Source organism: Python bivittatus, unplaced genomic scaffold (assembly GCF_059951505.1).
Source record: "Python bivittatus isolate LINGU-HERP-01145 unplaced genomic scaffold, Pbiv_v1 ctg000040_np1212, whole genome shotgun sequence".
Classification (NCBI taxonomy): domain Eukaryota; kingdom Metazoa; phylum Chordata; class Lepidosauria; order Squamata; family Pythonidae; genus Python; species Python bivittatus.
The window spans coordinates 631,150-647,593 of record NW_028277032.1 but is presented as its reverse complement, the minus strand read 5'-3'; the positions used below and the strand labels follow the sequence as shown (position 1 = coordinate 647,593).

Sequence of the window (16,444 nt, the reverse complement as noted above, 5' to 3'; positions counted from 1 at the left end):
AACAGATGTTCTTTGGGTATTGTTTGTGATCTTGGCAAGGTAGCAAACACATTCATCTATTGCTGACCTCATTCCTGTCTGGGAAAAGACACTTATTTGTACTCTCTTTGTTTCCTACAGACAAGGGGTGGCTAAAATTGTGCACGAAAGCGTACAAAAGACAGCTAAGATAGCTCTTATAAAGATAAGAGAATACTAGAAAAGCATTTGATGAGAATAAAGTTTCACAGAGTAAAGATTTCTTTAACGTTCGGATGCTCACTAACTTGTGTGCAAACTAGTGGAACATCTGAATGTAACATGAAGAATTAAATGCTGCACATAAAGTAAAATGCAACATACCGCAAGGGCTGCCATCTTTGATACCTATAGCCCCTCAGCCCCAGGCTGAGATAACAAAAGCCAGGGAAAGACTGCAACATAGGCTTGCAGTGCCCCAGTCCTTCCTCCTCCTCCTCCTGAGAGCTAATTTGGGGTAATGGCCAAGAAGGTGGGCTAGAAACCAGGAGGCCGTGAGTTCTAGTCCTCCCTTGGGCATGAAGGCCAGCTCTCCATCCAACCCACCTCTGGTTTGTTGTTGGGAAAACAGGAGTTGGGACCATCAGGTACATATGCTGCTCTGAGTTGGCCAAAAAATAAAGGTAGGCTAAATATTAAATAATTAAATACTCTTACTACTGGATTTAACATGTTGGGAGAAAGGAGGGAGGGAGGGAGAGAGGGGTGGGTGGAAGGATGGAAGGATGGAAGGATGGAAGGATGGAAGGAAGGAGATGGGTGGGTGGGAAGAAGGAAGGGAGGAAGAGAGGGAGGGAGGGTGTGTCCTGGACAAAGAACTAAGTCAACTCTTACCGATGCAAAGTGGAGGGGGATAATTCCAGCGTCGGACAGTTCCTGGCATGCAGGAAATATGAGAGTGCCCCTGAAGCAAGGAAAGGAAAGAAAGCCATTAGCAAGTGGAAAGCAAGAAAGAACTGAGAAACAGGCAATGGAAAGAACATGGAGAATACCTATCTCAACCAAATAACATTCTTTAGCAAAGAGATGAAAAGATACATACTTGGATTCTAAGATAAGATGGCTTTCTTTTATTAAATGACCAAGAGATCAAGAGAAGAGCTGAAGATACAGACTTGAAAAGGAAAATAGACCCCCCAAAAAAAAAGCAAATTTAAAAAGGAACATATACCTACATGCGTACACATATACATACACACACATACACAAATCTATGTGGTGCTCAAGAGAAATGTAATATCAGTATTGAATGTGGGTGTTTAAAATGTTTCTAGCCAGAATGACACTTATCAGGCAAATTATTACAAAAAATGTTAATTATATATCTAAGAAATGGTATAAAAATATGAATGTGTTTGAATATACTATACCTCTCTTTAATTCTGGCGTGTTTAACTCTACAACTCTACAGTTCTGTTTTGTATTAATTTTTCAGCAGAACCCATTTCCCACACTTCTAAATACCATTGATTCAAAGAAAGGTGTAAATTTAGTTTTTCAATGTTTTCCAATAACATACCTTGCAGCTAACAACAGAAAGTGAATCAATTCCTTATGTTGCATCAATTTTTGCACCACAAAGCAACAGGAAGGTTCATAGTCAAAGATTACTGAGTAATTTTCCTGAAGTCTTCAAACACTTTTAACCAAAGGCACCCTCACCAACATGTTAAAATGGATCTATTTGATTACAACCTCTCCAAGATAACCTAGAAAGATTGCACTTTCACTTCTGGTGAGGATTAATGGTGAACTAGATGTCCCTGAAGGAGTGGAGACAACATTGTGGCAAGTTCGGTGATCAGACAATGTTTTCCGGCCAGCCAGGCCTCTCCAGAGAAAAGAGAGATCATGAGATCACACACTTGCACTCTGGAGAGCTGCTCCTCATGAGTAAACTGAAGGAACTTAGGTTTTTGCAGTTGGCTCTTCAGTGGACCTGCTGGGAGTTGAGAGACTTCCACCAAGCTCACAGCCACAATACAACCTTAAGGACACAAAGTTCTGCCATACCTCATTTCTTAATCACTTTTGGAAATTGCTTCTCAACTGCTTTTCAACTAGTAAGAACCTTCTGATCGGCAAGTCTGATAACATGCAGTGGGTGAGTTTACTTTAATCCTTAGTGAAAGAAGTTTTAAAGATAAGTTTAAGGACATTAAAAAAAAAACCTCTATTTTTTGAAATAAACAGCAAAAGGGTGATTAGAATCTTGATTTTGGAAAGTTATAAATGGACTAAGGGTACAGATGGATTTGAAATAAGGTTTTGAAATTAATCATAAGAATCCTTCCCTTGGGAAAATGCTTTTGTTCAGAATTCTGAAAAGAAAACATGATAGGATGGCAATTTGCAGGTTGGGCACTAGAGGGAACCAAAGGAACTAAACATTACAATTAAAGGAGAAGAACATTTAAATTTGACTTACTAACACAGAATGGAGCAAATTACTTTAACATTGGATGTACTGGAGGATATTTGTGAGAAATGGATCCAGAAGTTAATCTTAAAAGCGTCTGCCATTATAGATAGACTGTCTTTAAAAGATGTTATGGAAGAGGAACAGGTTTTACTGGACAAGACTGAGACTGATCTGAAAGTGGATTTAAAAAATGACAGGCTGAAAGAATTATATGGAAAAAGATGCTTCACTGGATATACAAATGAAACCAGCTGATGTCTTAACAATGAAAAGGGATATACAAATGGCAAACCCAAACAGCGACTTGGATAACTTTCTTATATTGGATTTACAAAAGAAAACTTGCTAAAGTTCTGAAGGATTTTGTGAGAAAGAGAAGGGACAAATAAAAAATGAAAAGAAAACAAGCTCTGGGACATTTATTTGAAGGGATTAAAGATTAAGATTGTTAAAAGTAAAAGGAAGGAATATAAAGTGGGTTTATTTAATCAAGGTTCAAGTAGATATGTTGTTATTTCTGGTAACCCTTAATGGACTTTTGCTGATCAGGACTGAACAACGAGGCTTTAAAGATTTGTTTATAGATAAGAGATGAGATATGGAAAGAAGAGATCATTTGTTGTATTTTAAGAGAAGGTGATAAGTTACTAAAATTCTTTATACTTGTTGTGATGAAGAGGGAAGTCATTTCTTTATATATTTCCTTTCTTTTTCTTTGTTATATTCTTACTTTTTCTTTCTTTTCTATTTTTCCTTCATATTATTCTTTTTTTCTGGACTTTCCATTTTCTTTTTATTCTTTTACTTTTTGTAGTCTGTATTAGTTTTAATCTGTATAACTGTAATAAAATTATTATATATAAAAAGAAAGATTGTACTATGTAATTTTAGTGTAGTAGATGTTCTTTATGCTTAATTCTGACGTCCTGTCAAAAGATACTTCAAAGGAATGTTATGCCACAAAAGTTACAATAACATTCTTTGCATCCAAGTCCCAAATATCCTTCTAGTGTTCTTCTGAGAGATTCAGGAACTAGCGTAATTGAGATTTAAGAGTTTCATATCATCCTGAAGAGATTCACTTGATTTTAACTGAAGCTGCTATGTACCATGTCAAATGTTATTAATGTTCATAACAGATGGGGTCTAGCAAGCTTATTCTAGGAGAATGCTTTTCAAACTTGCCAACTTTAAGTGTTTCTCAAACTTGGCATGCTGGCTGGGGAATTCTGGGAGTTGATGTCTGCACACCTTAAGGTTGCCAAGTCTGAAAAACAATGTTCTAAGATAAGTTAATGTGATGGAATATATGTACAAAGAGGAGAGTGATGTGGGAGGTCAAGGCTATCAGGAGGGAGGGCTGCATTCCAGCAGGGAAAGGAGACAAAAGACAACACAGTCCACAGGGGGATTGTGGGAAGCAAAAGAGGTTCAGGATAGCCACTCCCTAGACTCTCCCAGGGTATGTCCACTAGTTTCAGTAATATAGATTTAGTCTTGCAAGAGTTTGTCTATAAGGTGTAAGCAAATAAAGGAATGGACTGGACTGTTTCATCATTGTTCTTGGGCTGGGCCTGACAGTTACCTTTATAAAGTTCACACAATAATTTTCTTCCCATCCTTTCTTTTCCATGGTAGCCAACCACCAGAATGGACTGTGACTCTGATGTCTCAGTTTACCTTGACAAAGGTATTGGTTTTCAGTCCAGGTCACTTTAACCAATTTTGCACAGTTCAATAATTATTTGGAGAGTAGGTAGGTAGGTACCTGGAGCGCATATCCCGGTTCACACTGAAAGGAGACCACATCGTTCACCAGATATCTTTCACCAATTTTCAGGCCATTACTGGGGACTGTGGGTTCTGGGCAGCTGGATAGGCCCACAGCTAAAAGGAAGCACAAAGAGGTTAATGGGTATATGTGTGTTTAGCGTGCATACATTTGTGCATGAATCACTAGCTCAAACAGGGTATAGCTAGATACCATGAGTTAAGAAAATTTATCCCAGTTTAAAAATTATGTGCCATCAAGTTGTTTTCAACTCCTAGTGGCCACATAATTAGACTTTCTCCACGATGATCTGTCTCTAACCTGTTCTTTCAAGTCTCCCAATGGTGCAATCATCACCACTATAACTGAGTCCATCCATCTTACTGCTGGTCATCCTCTTCTTCTCTTTCCCTCAACTTTTCCCAGCATTAAAGCCTTTTCCAGAGAGCTGGGTCTTCACATAATGTGTCTGAATTAGGATAATTTGAGCCTGGTCATTTGTGCCTTGAGTGAGAACTTTGGGTTGATTTGTTCAATTTGTTTTCTTGGCCCATTTAAAGATCCAGGTCCTAAGTATCACTTTCTCTTTGCATGATTTCAATACCTTGCCCCAAGCAGGGATAGACTTTAACGCAAGTTAGCATTAATTTGAGGTTGAGGTTTACCTGAGTTGAAGTTTACCTCCCAGCCAAGCCTTCTTGGAGGCCTTTTCCTCAGGCCTGGTTGATGGAAGAGACTATGGGGATTTGAGTCCCTACTTGGCCCTTCAGAGATGCCAAGGACAGATTCAGTTTGCGTACTATGGCCCAGCTCTGAAGCCAAATAGGAGCCTTTCAGCAGCGTTGGGCCAGAGTATAATTCCTTAGTGCAAATATGTGCAGTTGAAAAAGCTGCTGTCAGGCCCAGCCCAAGAACAACAGTGAAACAGTCCAGTTGAGTTCAGTTCCTTTATCTACTTACACCATATAGACAGAATCTTGCTGGACTAAACCTATACTACTATAACTAGTGGATATACCCTGAGAGATTCTAGGGATGGCTATCCTGAGATTCTTATGCTTCCCACACTCCACTTCTGGACTGTGTTGTCTTTTGTCTTCCTGCCCTTCCTGGAATGCTCCCCCTTATTCCTGATAGCCTTGCTCTCTGCCGCAATCCATCACATCACCCTCCTCTTCGTAGATACATTCCACCACAGCTACACCTGTTTACTCCTCCCTCCCCCTTTTCTGTTGTTTCTCTTATACTGCATATCAGAACACAGAATCCTCAGATTAGTAGGGACCTTGGTGGTCTCTAGTCCAGCCTTTCCCCAGGGTAGGAATCCTCAGACTATCCCAGAAAAGGCTGTCCAAACTCGGCTTGAAAATGTCCAGTGGACTCTAGGAGGCAGGCTGTTCCATTGTTTAATGCTCTCATGGTCAAGAAATTCCTCCTTATTCTGAGTTTGGATCTCTTTTTGTAAAGTTTCCACCTCTTGGTTCTTGTCTTACCCTCAGATAAACCCACACTGTCTTCCCTGTTGCAGTGTTTCAAGTACAGGGAGTCCCCAGTTTAAGAACCAGATCTGTTCCCAAAGTCTGTCCTTAAGTCGAATTTGTAAGTAAGCCGGAACAGATTATTATATAATGCTGTACAAGTAGCATTGTGTAATGAACTTGAACCGTTGTGTATTTAACTTGAATCATTGTTAGATTAAAAACTATTTTTTATTATGTAAGCTCTTAGATATTAGAATAAGAGGCAAATATATTTTATATTTATACCTGTACCAAGGAAAGTCGGAAGCTACTCTTTCTTTTCTATGTCCTTTTTTTCTTTTTTCCCATTTTTTTTCCTTTTCTTGATTTCTGTATTTTAATTCTTTTTGAAAATATAATAAAAAATTTAACAACAACAAAAAATTCAAATCATTGTGGATTTAACTCCAATTTTGCTACAATAGGCTCCATTCTTAACTATGGATCATCCGTAAACCGGGTGTTTTTAACCTGGGGTCTACCTGTACTGGAAGACTGCTATCACCCCTTCCCTCCACCTTCTCTTCTTTAGGCTAAACATACCCAATTCCATTCACATTCTTCATAAGTTGCAAGCCCTTCTCCATCTAAGTTGCTTTTCTCCGAACTCTTTCCAGTTCCTCAGTATTTTTCTTGCACTGGGATGACCAGAAATGGACATTGTATTCCAGGTGTGGTCTGACCAGTGCAGCATAGAGCTATCACTTCCTGTGATCCCAACATTTTACCTCTGTTGATGCAGCCCAAGGTGGCATTGGCTCTTCTGGTATTTGCAGCATACTAAATCTGCTTAATTTGTATCCTACCAGACACCCTGATCTTTGTCCTCAGTATTGCTACCCTACATTTCTAGCCCCAGACCTGCATTTTGTTGTATGAGGCCCAGTGGTCAAGTTTATTACAACCCTTTTGAACCTTGAGCCTCTGAACCTTTTGGAGCAAGGAGTTGAAAGATGGTACTAAATGAATGAATGTGTGTGGGGGTATAAGGATTTCTCATTAAATAGGTTTTCTGACTTTTTTTTAGCACTCAAAAATCTAATGGAGATGAATTAAGGCAGGAGAAATGAATGAATATTGCTTGACTTCCTGAAAACAGCCTCCAGAAGGAGAAGAAAAAGAAAGCCTTAATAGGCACTCTGATGATATGTCAAGCAAGCCCCAAAGTCTAAAGCAAAAAGATATATTTAATCTCTCTTTATAAACTTAATCTTTTCTTTTTCTGCTCCTGGAAATGGTCAGTTGAGCAGCTAGTCCCTCTATTATCCCTGCACTTGTGTATAGGAGCTGAACTCTGAAAGTTGATTACTTCCTCAGCAGTTTGCCCTGGAGAATTCTTAACAGCTTGGAATCAAAAAGGATTATTTTTATGAAATGTCAGCCATGCAGGTGCCTTTAGCAGCATGAAATCTGTCTTGACATGGGGAATGTATAAAGCTGCTACATTGAGTTAGACTGTTGATCTACCTAGCCCACGAAGGAAGCAACCTTGAATGGTGTAAAGCCAAAATCTCTTCCACTCTGTCTAGTGGACACCTTGCTGAATGTATTGGAGACTAGTCGGGAGATTTTGTGTATAGAAAGATAAGGGTAGAAGTCAAGACAACGTTACACTTTTGCAGGACACAAGGATGGGGACGGTTCTGCAATCATATTATTTTTTCAGAGTTGCAAGTTTTCATGATTTTTATCATACAAACCATTCTGAAGATTCTGTGTTTTCCATCAGGCTGTGATTTTTCTTAATCAAGTGTAGGTCTGTCTTTCTTTCTTTCTTTCTTTCTTTCTTTCTTTCTTTCTTTCTTTCTTTCTTTCTTTCTTTCTTTCTTTATTTCTTTCTTTCTTTCTTTCTTTCTTTCAATTTCTCCCTGCCCATCTCCCCCAATGGATTTGTTCATGCTCCCCCCAAATTGCATTTGTTCATGCTGAAGTTAATCTTGATGGCTTCTGCCCAGCTTGTCAAAGTCCTCCTGAATCTAGATACTGTTCTCTGTGGTGTTGGCTATCACTGCATCTTTCTGTGGTCTGCAAATTTGATAATCTTATTTTCTAACCCCTCATCCAAGACATACATTGAGTTGCACAGGCTCTGGAAGGGTATCAGGCTTGACACTTCCCACCAGTTTGATGGGGAGCCAATGATTATTCACAATGATTATAGCTTCTGGCTACAAATGAAATTTTTGAAGTGCTTGGTTCAGTAAATATTTTTTACTGAACCATACATTTTAATGTATGTTTGCATTTTAATTATTTATGGATTTTAGCCACTGTTGGAGGGATTGGTGTGTTTTTTTCTTTTTTGTTATTGTGAGCCACCCAGAGTCACCCGTTGGGGAGATGGGCGGCATACAAGTTAATAAACAAACAAACAAACAAATAAATAAATATCACATGGATTCTTTTCCATCTATCCTGAATTCTATGTCCTGCCCTGATTAGCACTTGATAGGGAGAGATTATGGCACATGGTACAGGGATGTGCTTTCTTCTCCAACATCTTTTTGAAGTTACCTCTGCTAGAAAAGACCCCTTGGAGAAGGACCACAGCTCACTTGTAGAGAACATGTGCTTTGAGGGTCCCTAGCTTGTTTCTAACCATAACCCTAATGCTTGCAAAAACTTTAAAAAAGGATAGGGCTCAGAGGTCAAATCTAAAGAAGATCTCTCTTTCTCTCCCCCCCCCCCCGCCCCCCGTCTTTGATTACTCCATATATACTTTAGCCTAAGGCCACGAACAATGAATGCCAATCAGTATAGCTAGTAATGGAAGGATCGGTTTTATGACCAGAAAAGATAAATCTTTAAACAGCATCCATAGTTCAATAGCAGAGAAAATGCCTAATATGCTAGATCAATTCCTGGCATCTCTAATTAACAAGCGCTGTCTTTTGTGTCCATCTGGTAAACCTCAGAAATAAATCTTGAGGTGTCAGAAAAGCATACCTTGAATTTCAATTCAGGAAAGGAGTATTTGCTAATGGGGAGACAACCACTGCATATAATCATTGCCCAATAGTGTATGTATTGACAGAAACATTAAGTGATCTTTTAAAAATCAATGACTTTTTTTATTTAAAGTAAGACTGGCTACTGTACACAGAAAAGATGTTTCATGATCTGTTTCAAGCTCCAGAATTTTAAAAACAAAGTTCCTTTAAAAGTCTATACGGATCAACAAAAGTACAGTTTCCAAATCGCAGGAAGTAATAGCACCATCATTTAAAGGTTTTCAAACAGACTGGAACAGATTTAGAGAAAGATGGTAAGGAACATTCTACCTACTCAGATAGATTTAAGTCCTTGAAGGCCTGAAAAGGGACAACAAAAGACTACAAAAAGCTAATCCTCCATCATGAATGTAGCCATTTCATCCTGATGTGGGCAGCACCATCTTCTCAGTCTTAGATACATCAAAATTAGGCCTCCCAACCGAATCTTGGCCCAGTGTAGAAAATGCCCTTCCCCAATCAAATGTTTAGATGTTGGTGAGAGGTGCAGAAGACTTGGCATCGATTTTCTCCTCACAATTCCCCAGCTACCAAATTTTCAACTATTTGATCCTGGTCAGACCATACCTTGAATCCTGTCCCTAGTTCTGTGAACAGGAGACCAGAACCTAATTTCTACAAGGAGAGACTAAAGGGAAGGGCGTATATTCAGCTTTGAAAAAAGACAGTTAAGAGAAAACACGGTATCCTTTTGGAAAAATCAGAAGGGATGTACTATAGAGGCCAGCCAAGATTTTATTATCCCCAAATGCTGAGCATGAAATAATGGATTTAACTTAGCAGATTTCAGTTTCAGCTGCATATTAAGAAATGCCAATTACCAAGGGAGGTGGTGGACTCTCATTCACTGGATGATTTTAACTGGAAGGTAGAGAGCCATTTGTCTGGAATGCTTTAACTTGGATTCCTGCCCTAATCTGGGATTTGAGCTTGGTGGCCTCCTCCAATAGTAAGACTCTATGAAAAGGTTTTTAAGTTCTGTAATTACTTGGTTTACATCCAAATGGTTCTAGATCCCACCCAATGCACTTCTCTGAGAATTTACTAGTCACTGATTGCATATCCCAGTCCCTTTCTTACAATTACTTGGATGTGTTTTTTACTGAATCTGGGATCCATCAGAAACAGGACACACCACATCTTGCATTAGCATATATAATATGATGATTTCAACTCAGCACACACAACCTAAACAATTAGCACTTCACAGAAATGAACTTACTTTTGTACTCCAGGTGAAATCCAGCAGCAGAGACACTGATGTCAGAGTAGAAGTGCAAATAAAGTTGGTTAGAGGTACTGTTGAGCAAGGCTGGGACAGTGGTTCCTAATGGGAAGGGGAGAAACACAAGAGACAGGAAACCAGTCAGAGGGCATGTTTCAGAGTGCTAGGAGAGGATCCTGATCATGCCAGTCTTGACTTGGCAGGTCTCAAGGGAAGAAAATGGACCTCACTCTTTGAGGAAGAGATAAGAAAGCTTTTATGAGATGAATTTTAAAAGTATGAAGAATTCAGATTCTTGAAAGCCATGTCAGTCCCTGCAAGTAAAAATCACTTGGGGAAACAGAGGAAGATACCATGTCTGATGTCTTTTTTTATATACCACTTACACTTTTCAGGGACGCCACTTGTCCCTTCTTATACCACATTGTAGTCACTCAGTTTGATAACAGCTTCCCTTACAGATCAGTATTTGTCATTATTAGTCACTCTTTTGTCCCTCTGCCTTTCTCGCTCACATGTACTGTCAAGGCCCTCCCTCATCCTGCAGGAATCTTCCTTTATTCATCACTTCCCACATTACAATTTCTTGCAAGCCAAGCAGGGAACTAGGTAGGTCCAAAGGAACTCTCATTCTAGGAACACATGACACTGGTGCTGGACCACCACAGCACAACACTGCCAAGATCACACTAAAGCAGAGATGAGCAATCTGTGATTGGCAAGCCACATGTAGACCAAGAGAAATAATTTTCATGGGCCTCAGAGGGCCAAAATCATGCTACTGAAATTCTGTAGCAACTCATTGACTTTTGGTTAGTCTAGCTTTTGCTTGCTGTCTTTCTCTTCCTGCCAAGCACCCCAAAAACAAATCACCCCGAAGTTTTATCCCCACTCTCTCCTGTGATGTTACTACATCACTGCCATACCCACTGTGGTCTTTTTGGTGGGAAAAATCCTTGGACGAAAAAAGTTGTCCAGTCCTGTACTGGAAGGATGGCTTAGTATTACTTCACACAAATGTTGACTCATTCACTTGACTGCAGAAGGGAACAAGGAAGGGCCCAGGAGTGATAAAATCAAGCCTTAAAGACTAAAAGGACAAGGAGAATCCAACCCAACACTGATGTAACATCAAAGAAGCCAGTGAGGTTCAATGGTTAAGATGTTGGAGGAAACCCAGGCTGAAGTCCCACCTCAGCTGTGGAAATTCAGTGGGTAGCTTTGGGCCAGTCAGATAGCCAGTCTCTCTCCGCCCAATCTGCCCCACAAAGAAGGGAACACCTTCAGCTTCTCAACTCAAATTGAGATATGAATTGAATCAATCAATAAGTACATGCGCCCCACGTGGCAGTGTCCCAAGGTCAAACCAGGTCATGGGATGCCAACGTGCTTGGTGACAGTGTAGACAAAACAGCCTTCCTCAGACATCCGAAAAGTGAGGCTAGAATTTGATGCTTTGAAAAAAAGAGGATTTGAGGATTTGTCTTCATCATGGAAATAAGGCAGGGTCTGTACCAACCTTTTGAGATACACCAGGTCAAGAAATTGACACTGCAGGGATTTCAGGAATGCTACTTACCTGTAGCTACAATAATGGAATCTTGAAAGCCTGTCCAAGTTTCTCTCTGTCCCATCTTTTATATTAAATGAAATCAAGGTAGAATTACTTTGAGTTCATTCTCATACTTTGTTCTATTTCTGGACTGTGTGATCTCTTGTCCAAGTCCCTCCTTAACCACTGCCTCATCCCTTTTCTAAGGTCAACTCTAAATTCCTTTACACCCTGCCACTGTCACACATCTGACTATCATAGTTGTAATGATTGCCCCCCCCCAATATTTGTGGTTGGCTCCCTAAAACTAAATTACACTAATACTATAATCTCTCTCTCTCCCCCCCCACCCCAATCTCACAATAATCTACTCCTAGAATAAAGAAGTCTTATGGATCTGGTATGTGAAGACAAATATCTAAAGAAATTGTATATGCAAACATTGACATCTCATGCAGTTCATGAAATGTCCATGTTATCATCTGGAGATTTTGGAATCTTGTGAATTCTGGGAAATGAGGGTGAGTGGGAGGCAGGGGTATCCAGTTTGTTAGTCCCAGAACTTCAGACCTCCCTGTGGGCCCCTCTCTTCTTTCAACTTCATTAAGAAACTGATTTTAGATGCTAAAATGAAGAACAGCAATGGTGGTGCAAAGACTGGTTTCCTATCATTACCCTGCTCTGGATATTAGTTTCTTTCTCTTGAGAAAACCACCTTTGAATAATGAAGGGCTGAAACCAACTCTTGCTTCAACCCCAAATGCTCTGGCCTCTGCAGCTTACAATAAATATTATTTACTATCCGATAGGTAGAGAGTCACAGCCCTCTCTATAGTAGCTTCAGAAGTTACCTGAGAAGCTGCCCAACATGGTGGCTGTGTTGTCCCCTCCATCAAAGACTTCTAGAGAATCCCAGTTCTGTTCTGTGACAAAACTGATCACCTGGATCTGGGAACAGAGAAAAGGACAGAGGAGAAAGAAATGTGATCATGATGAAAGTAATTACTGTTAACACTACTACTATTAGTAGTACCATTCAGAATTAAAGGTTACCACCACTACTAACAGTACCATTCAAAATGTAATCAGTAAACCACATGTCATTTAATTTTTTTTATGGTAGATTCACAAACTTTATATAAAAAACATTTTCACACTAATTTATCAGTGTAGACACCTCAATGTGTTTAATTTATATTAACAAGCTTTGAATGCATTGAAGAACATTGTGAGGCCTCTTCTGTGATGCACTTTTAATTGACATGGAGTTCAAAGATTCACTGTTAACCCCATGGCAACTGAGAGCCTGCCCTTGAATACATCCAACACGTGCCATCACATGTTGCAGAAGATTGGTAGAGACAGTCCTCAGAATCATCCTGAGAACAGATCTGCTGTTCCTGAAGTTCTGTTTGAGCAGAGGCTGACCAATCTCTCACTGCATATCCCAAATCATGGAAATCTGTTACCTATGCTAGCTGGGAAATGTTCTCTCCAGAGAAACCTGGTTAGGAAATCCTGCTTTTGACTGGCCAGTCTAAGAGGCGAAGTCCTTAATCCTGATCATACGCACTTTCTACTTGCAATGAGGCTGTTTTAGTGAAATGACATGCCGCATAAAACAGTTCCCACTTAATTATATCTGCCCTTTAGTCACAGACACATGAGAAATCCACCCCACGGCAGTTCAAAATTTGTTCTCCACTAAATGCAATAGAAAAAAACGGTGCAGGGTGCCCATAAATAACTATTTCTGACACTTTAAGCTGTTTTCCTCCTTAATTTGTCCTGAAAGCAACTTCGTGAAAACTTTAAATCAAAATATAAACACAACACAAAAGCCTTTAGAGTTCATCTCAACAAAATGCTAATAACCCCCACAGAGCCTTTACAAATCACTCCAGAGTCTGCATAATTATCCAAGTTGTAACGATTTCTGTATAACAGAACCCAAAATTGGTTTTATTCTCCCCCTCCTGAACTCACTTCCAAGTTTTCCTTTTCCAGAACTTTTTTTTTTGTTTTTGGGTGGGGGGAGAACATTCTAAAGCTGTAATTCTAAGATGATGTGCAGGATTTCAGGAACGTTCAGTGTATATTTACTACCAGGGAGAATTGCTCCTTGGGAAATGAATAATTCATACAAAAAGTCCTGGCAAGCGACCAGAGTATATAAAATCCACTTTGGCTAGATTTTACCTATGTCCACTTCTAAGAATGCTTTCATTCTTACCACCTCACCTGGTTTGCCAGGGATTAACCTGGTATACAAAGCAAGAGTTAATGGAAGTCAATAATTCAGGAGTCAATAATTCAGATGTTATATGTTCAGCTGGTCATCATGTATAACACATTGGTTACCTTTGCAGAAACACAGACAGCCAATTACCCCTTACTCAAGCATCCTGTGGCAACTCAGCCCATGTGTTTGCAGAATCTCTGCACAGTTATATGGGGATCCTAACACAACTTTCTAAGGATCATAGTTCATGCAGTATGCATGCTGGTTACTCTTATTAGGATCTACTTCACCCCTGTACAAACAGGATCAAACACTGTTTTTCAAGGTTGGGTTCCCACAACACCTGTTTAACCAGGTCAGTTACAAAGCTAGCAGCTGCTGCATTTATACAAAGCTAAATGTTAACATCAAGTAGTGTGTGTGTGTCCCCCCCCCCCCCGCCCCTGGTTTAGGGTCTTGTATGAACCCAGACTGTTTAGCTCAGGGTTTAATGTGAAAACGTAGAAACTTAGTTAATTCAGTCAATAAGGTAAACGTATGGTAAGAACGCAGCTATAATTGTGTATACCAGTGCAAGGTTTTGTTGAATTTTCCAGAAAGCTTTTATGTCACTCATGACCGTCTGCAAGAGGAGGGGGACAAGAAATGTGTGCCATGTCATGATGTCACCATGCTAATGATGCTAATGATATAATTTGCTTCAGTTGCATCTGATGCAAATAACATAACGTGTCTCATGTCTGTGATGACATAATGATATGCCTGACATTATTCCAAAGTTTGGAAAACACTGGGATGCAACAGGGAGACAGAAGGAAATAGAATCTATTCTCATGAAGAAGAAAAAAAACCACATTTTCCTGAAATAAATTCCTTTTTGTTAACGCTGTTTTAGCTTCAGTGCATATGATCTATTAGCTTCTAAAGGCATTCTAATTTAGACACTACCTTCCAAAGAAATAGAGCAAAAATGGTATTAATAGCAGGTTGGTTCTCTCTGTGGCTTTTTCTCCACCTCCGCTTAAATTAACAAAGGAATGGAATGAATTATCGCCTTGATATCACAAGTGTCAAATGTTTTGCAATGCATTTAGCTGTTCTGCTAAAATGAACTTCCTTTTTCTCCTCCGTGCTGTGCTGAGGGAAATACCAATAACAAGGCAAACAAGTTTCAAGAAATCGAGGGCAAAATCATGTAAAACATAAAACAGATCTGCTAATCAACTTTGGCACTTGCAAAAAGATACGCGTTGTGAGTTTGGAAGCTGCAAAAAGGTTCTGTTGCTGACACTAATTGCTTCCTTCCCTTTTGCCAGGCTACTGAAGCAAAGCAGGATTTTCTCTGATACTTAAAATATACTGTATATCGTAAAGAACTGCAGTTGGTATCCTAGAGTTGGATCGGGGCAAATTATTCCTACTAAAATTCAAGAGCAAAATTTTCACACTGATTTCAAAGGGCCTATCCCCCCTCTTTATACTGTATATAGCTAAATACATTTCATTTGAGAGAGTTTCATGTTGTAGATGATGCTAGTAGTGCCACTGTCTTCAAACTATGTGGCCCTTAGCTACTAAAGAGTTAATAAAAGTGATATTATTATGTATCCCAAGTTTCTCCATAACAACTTTCACCAACCTGAAAACCTCCAGATGATGGATTTTTACTAGTCAATTATGGATGTGGAGTCCTATAGGACACCAGAATATGGAAGCTTCTGCTATCAGATCATTTGTTTCAGAGATGAAAGTATTCATGGCTTTTATCTTGGACAAACCTTTCTGAAGGCTCTATGTTTTCCTTCAGGCATTGACTTTCATGTTTAGCAATCCTGGATGCCCACTAGCACTATTACGTATTGTTAAATAAAATAGCTTGAAGATAATACTGCACTCTTCCATCAAAAAAGCATAGAAGGTAAAGGTTAGAAACAACTTTGAAGATCAAGTCCACCCTTCTCCCCAGGGCAGACATCTACCACTATACCATTCCCAACATAGGTCGTGCAGGGAGTGCAAGTCCATCACCATGTCCTGAGACAGTCCATACATTTTTGAACAGTTGTTATCATTAGGAAAACTTCTTAGATGTCCAATCACAATCTAGTTCCTTGTAATTGAACCTATTGTCCCTTGCCCTATTTTCTGGAACAACTCTGAACAGTTCTGCCCCATCTTTGAAGCAGCTATTATGTTTTCCCAGGTTAAACATACATTCAACACCTTTAACTGTTCCTCATAGGTTTTTCTTCTGGGCCCCTTATGATCTTGGCTGCTCTTCTGGATATGCTGCACCTTGCCAGCACCCTTTCTAAAATGTGATGCAAAATACTAGGTGTGATCTGACCAATGAAAAACAAAGGGGACCAGGTTCAAGGGAACTTGATCTCTGCTGATGTACCTTAAAATTCTATTTGGTTTTTGCATGGCTTCATCGTGTTCAGCTTGTGATCCACCAAGACAATAGAACTTTTCATATTGTGCTGCCCGGTATGGCCCTTCTCCCCAATACTTAGGCCTTTATTTTTTTTTCTACCCAGACATAGAATTTTGTATTTGTTTCTGTTTTAATTCATCTTTCTGCTTCCTGCCCAATGTTTCAGGTTGTCAACATTCTCCTGAATGTTCATCCTGTCCTCTAGGATTTCCTATTCTATTCTATTCTATTCTATTCTATTCTATT

At 39.5% G+C, this 16,444-nt stretch overlaps 1 protein-coding gene across 1 annotated transcript in view; it reads right to left on the bottom strand.

Moving 5' to 3' along the window:
- CSMD2 (CUB and Sushi multiple domains 2) overlaps positions 1-16,444 on the bottom strand; it is a 611,879-nt gene that overhangs the window by 90,710 nt on the left and 504,725 nt on the right. The window contains exons 36-39 of the mRNA XM_088153370.1: positions 12,371-12,467; positions 9,965-10,069; positions 4,209-4,327; positions 853-922 (exon numbers count right to left, since the gene is read on the bottom strand). Coding sequence (XP_088009496.1) covers positions 853-922; positions 4,209-4,327; positions 9,965-10,069; positions 12,371-12,467 — 391 coding nt within the window. The remainder of the gene's footprint in view (positions 1-852; positions 923-4,208; positions 4,328-9,964; positions 10,070-12,370; positions 12,468-16,444) is intronic.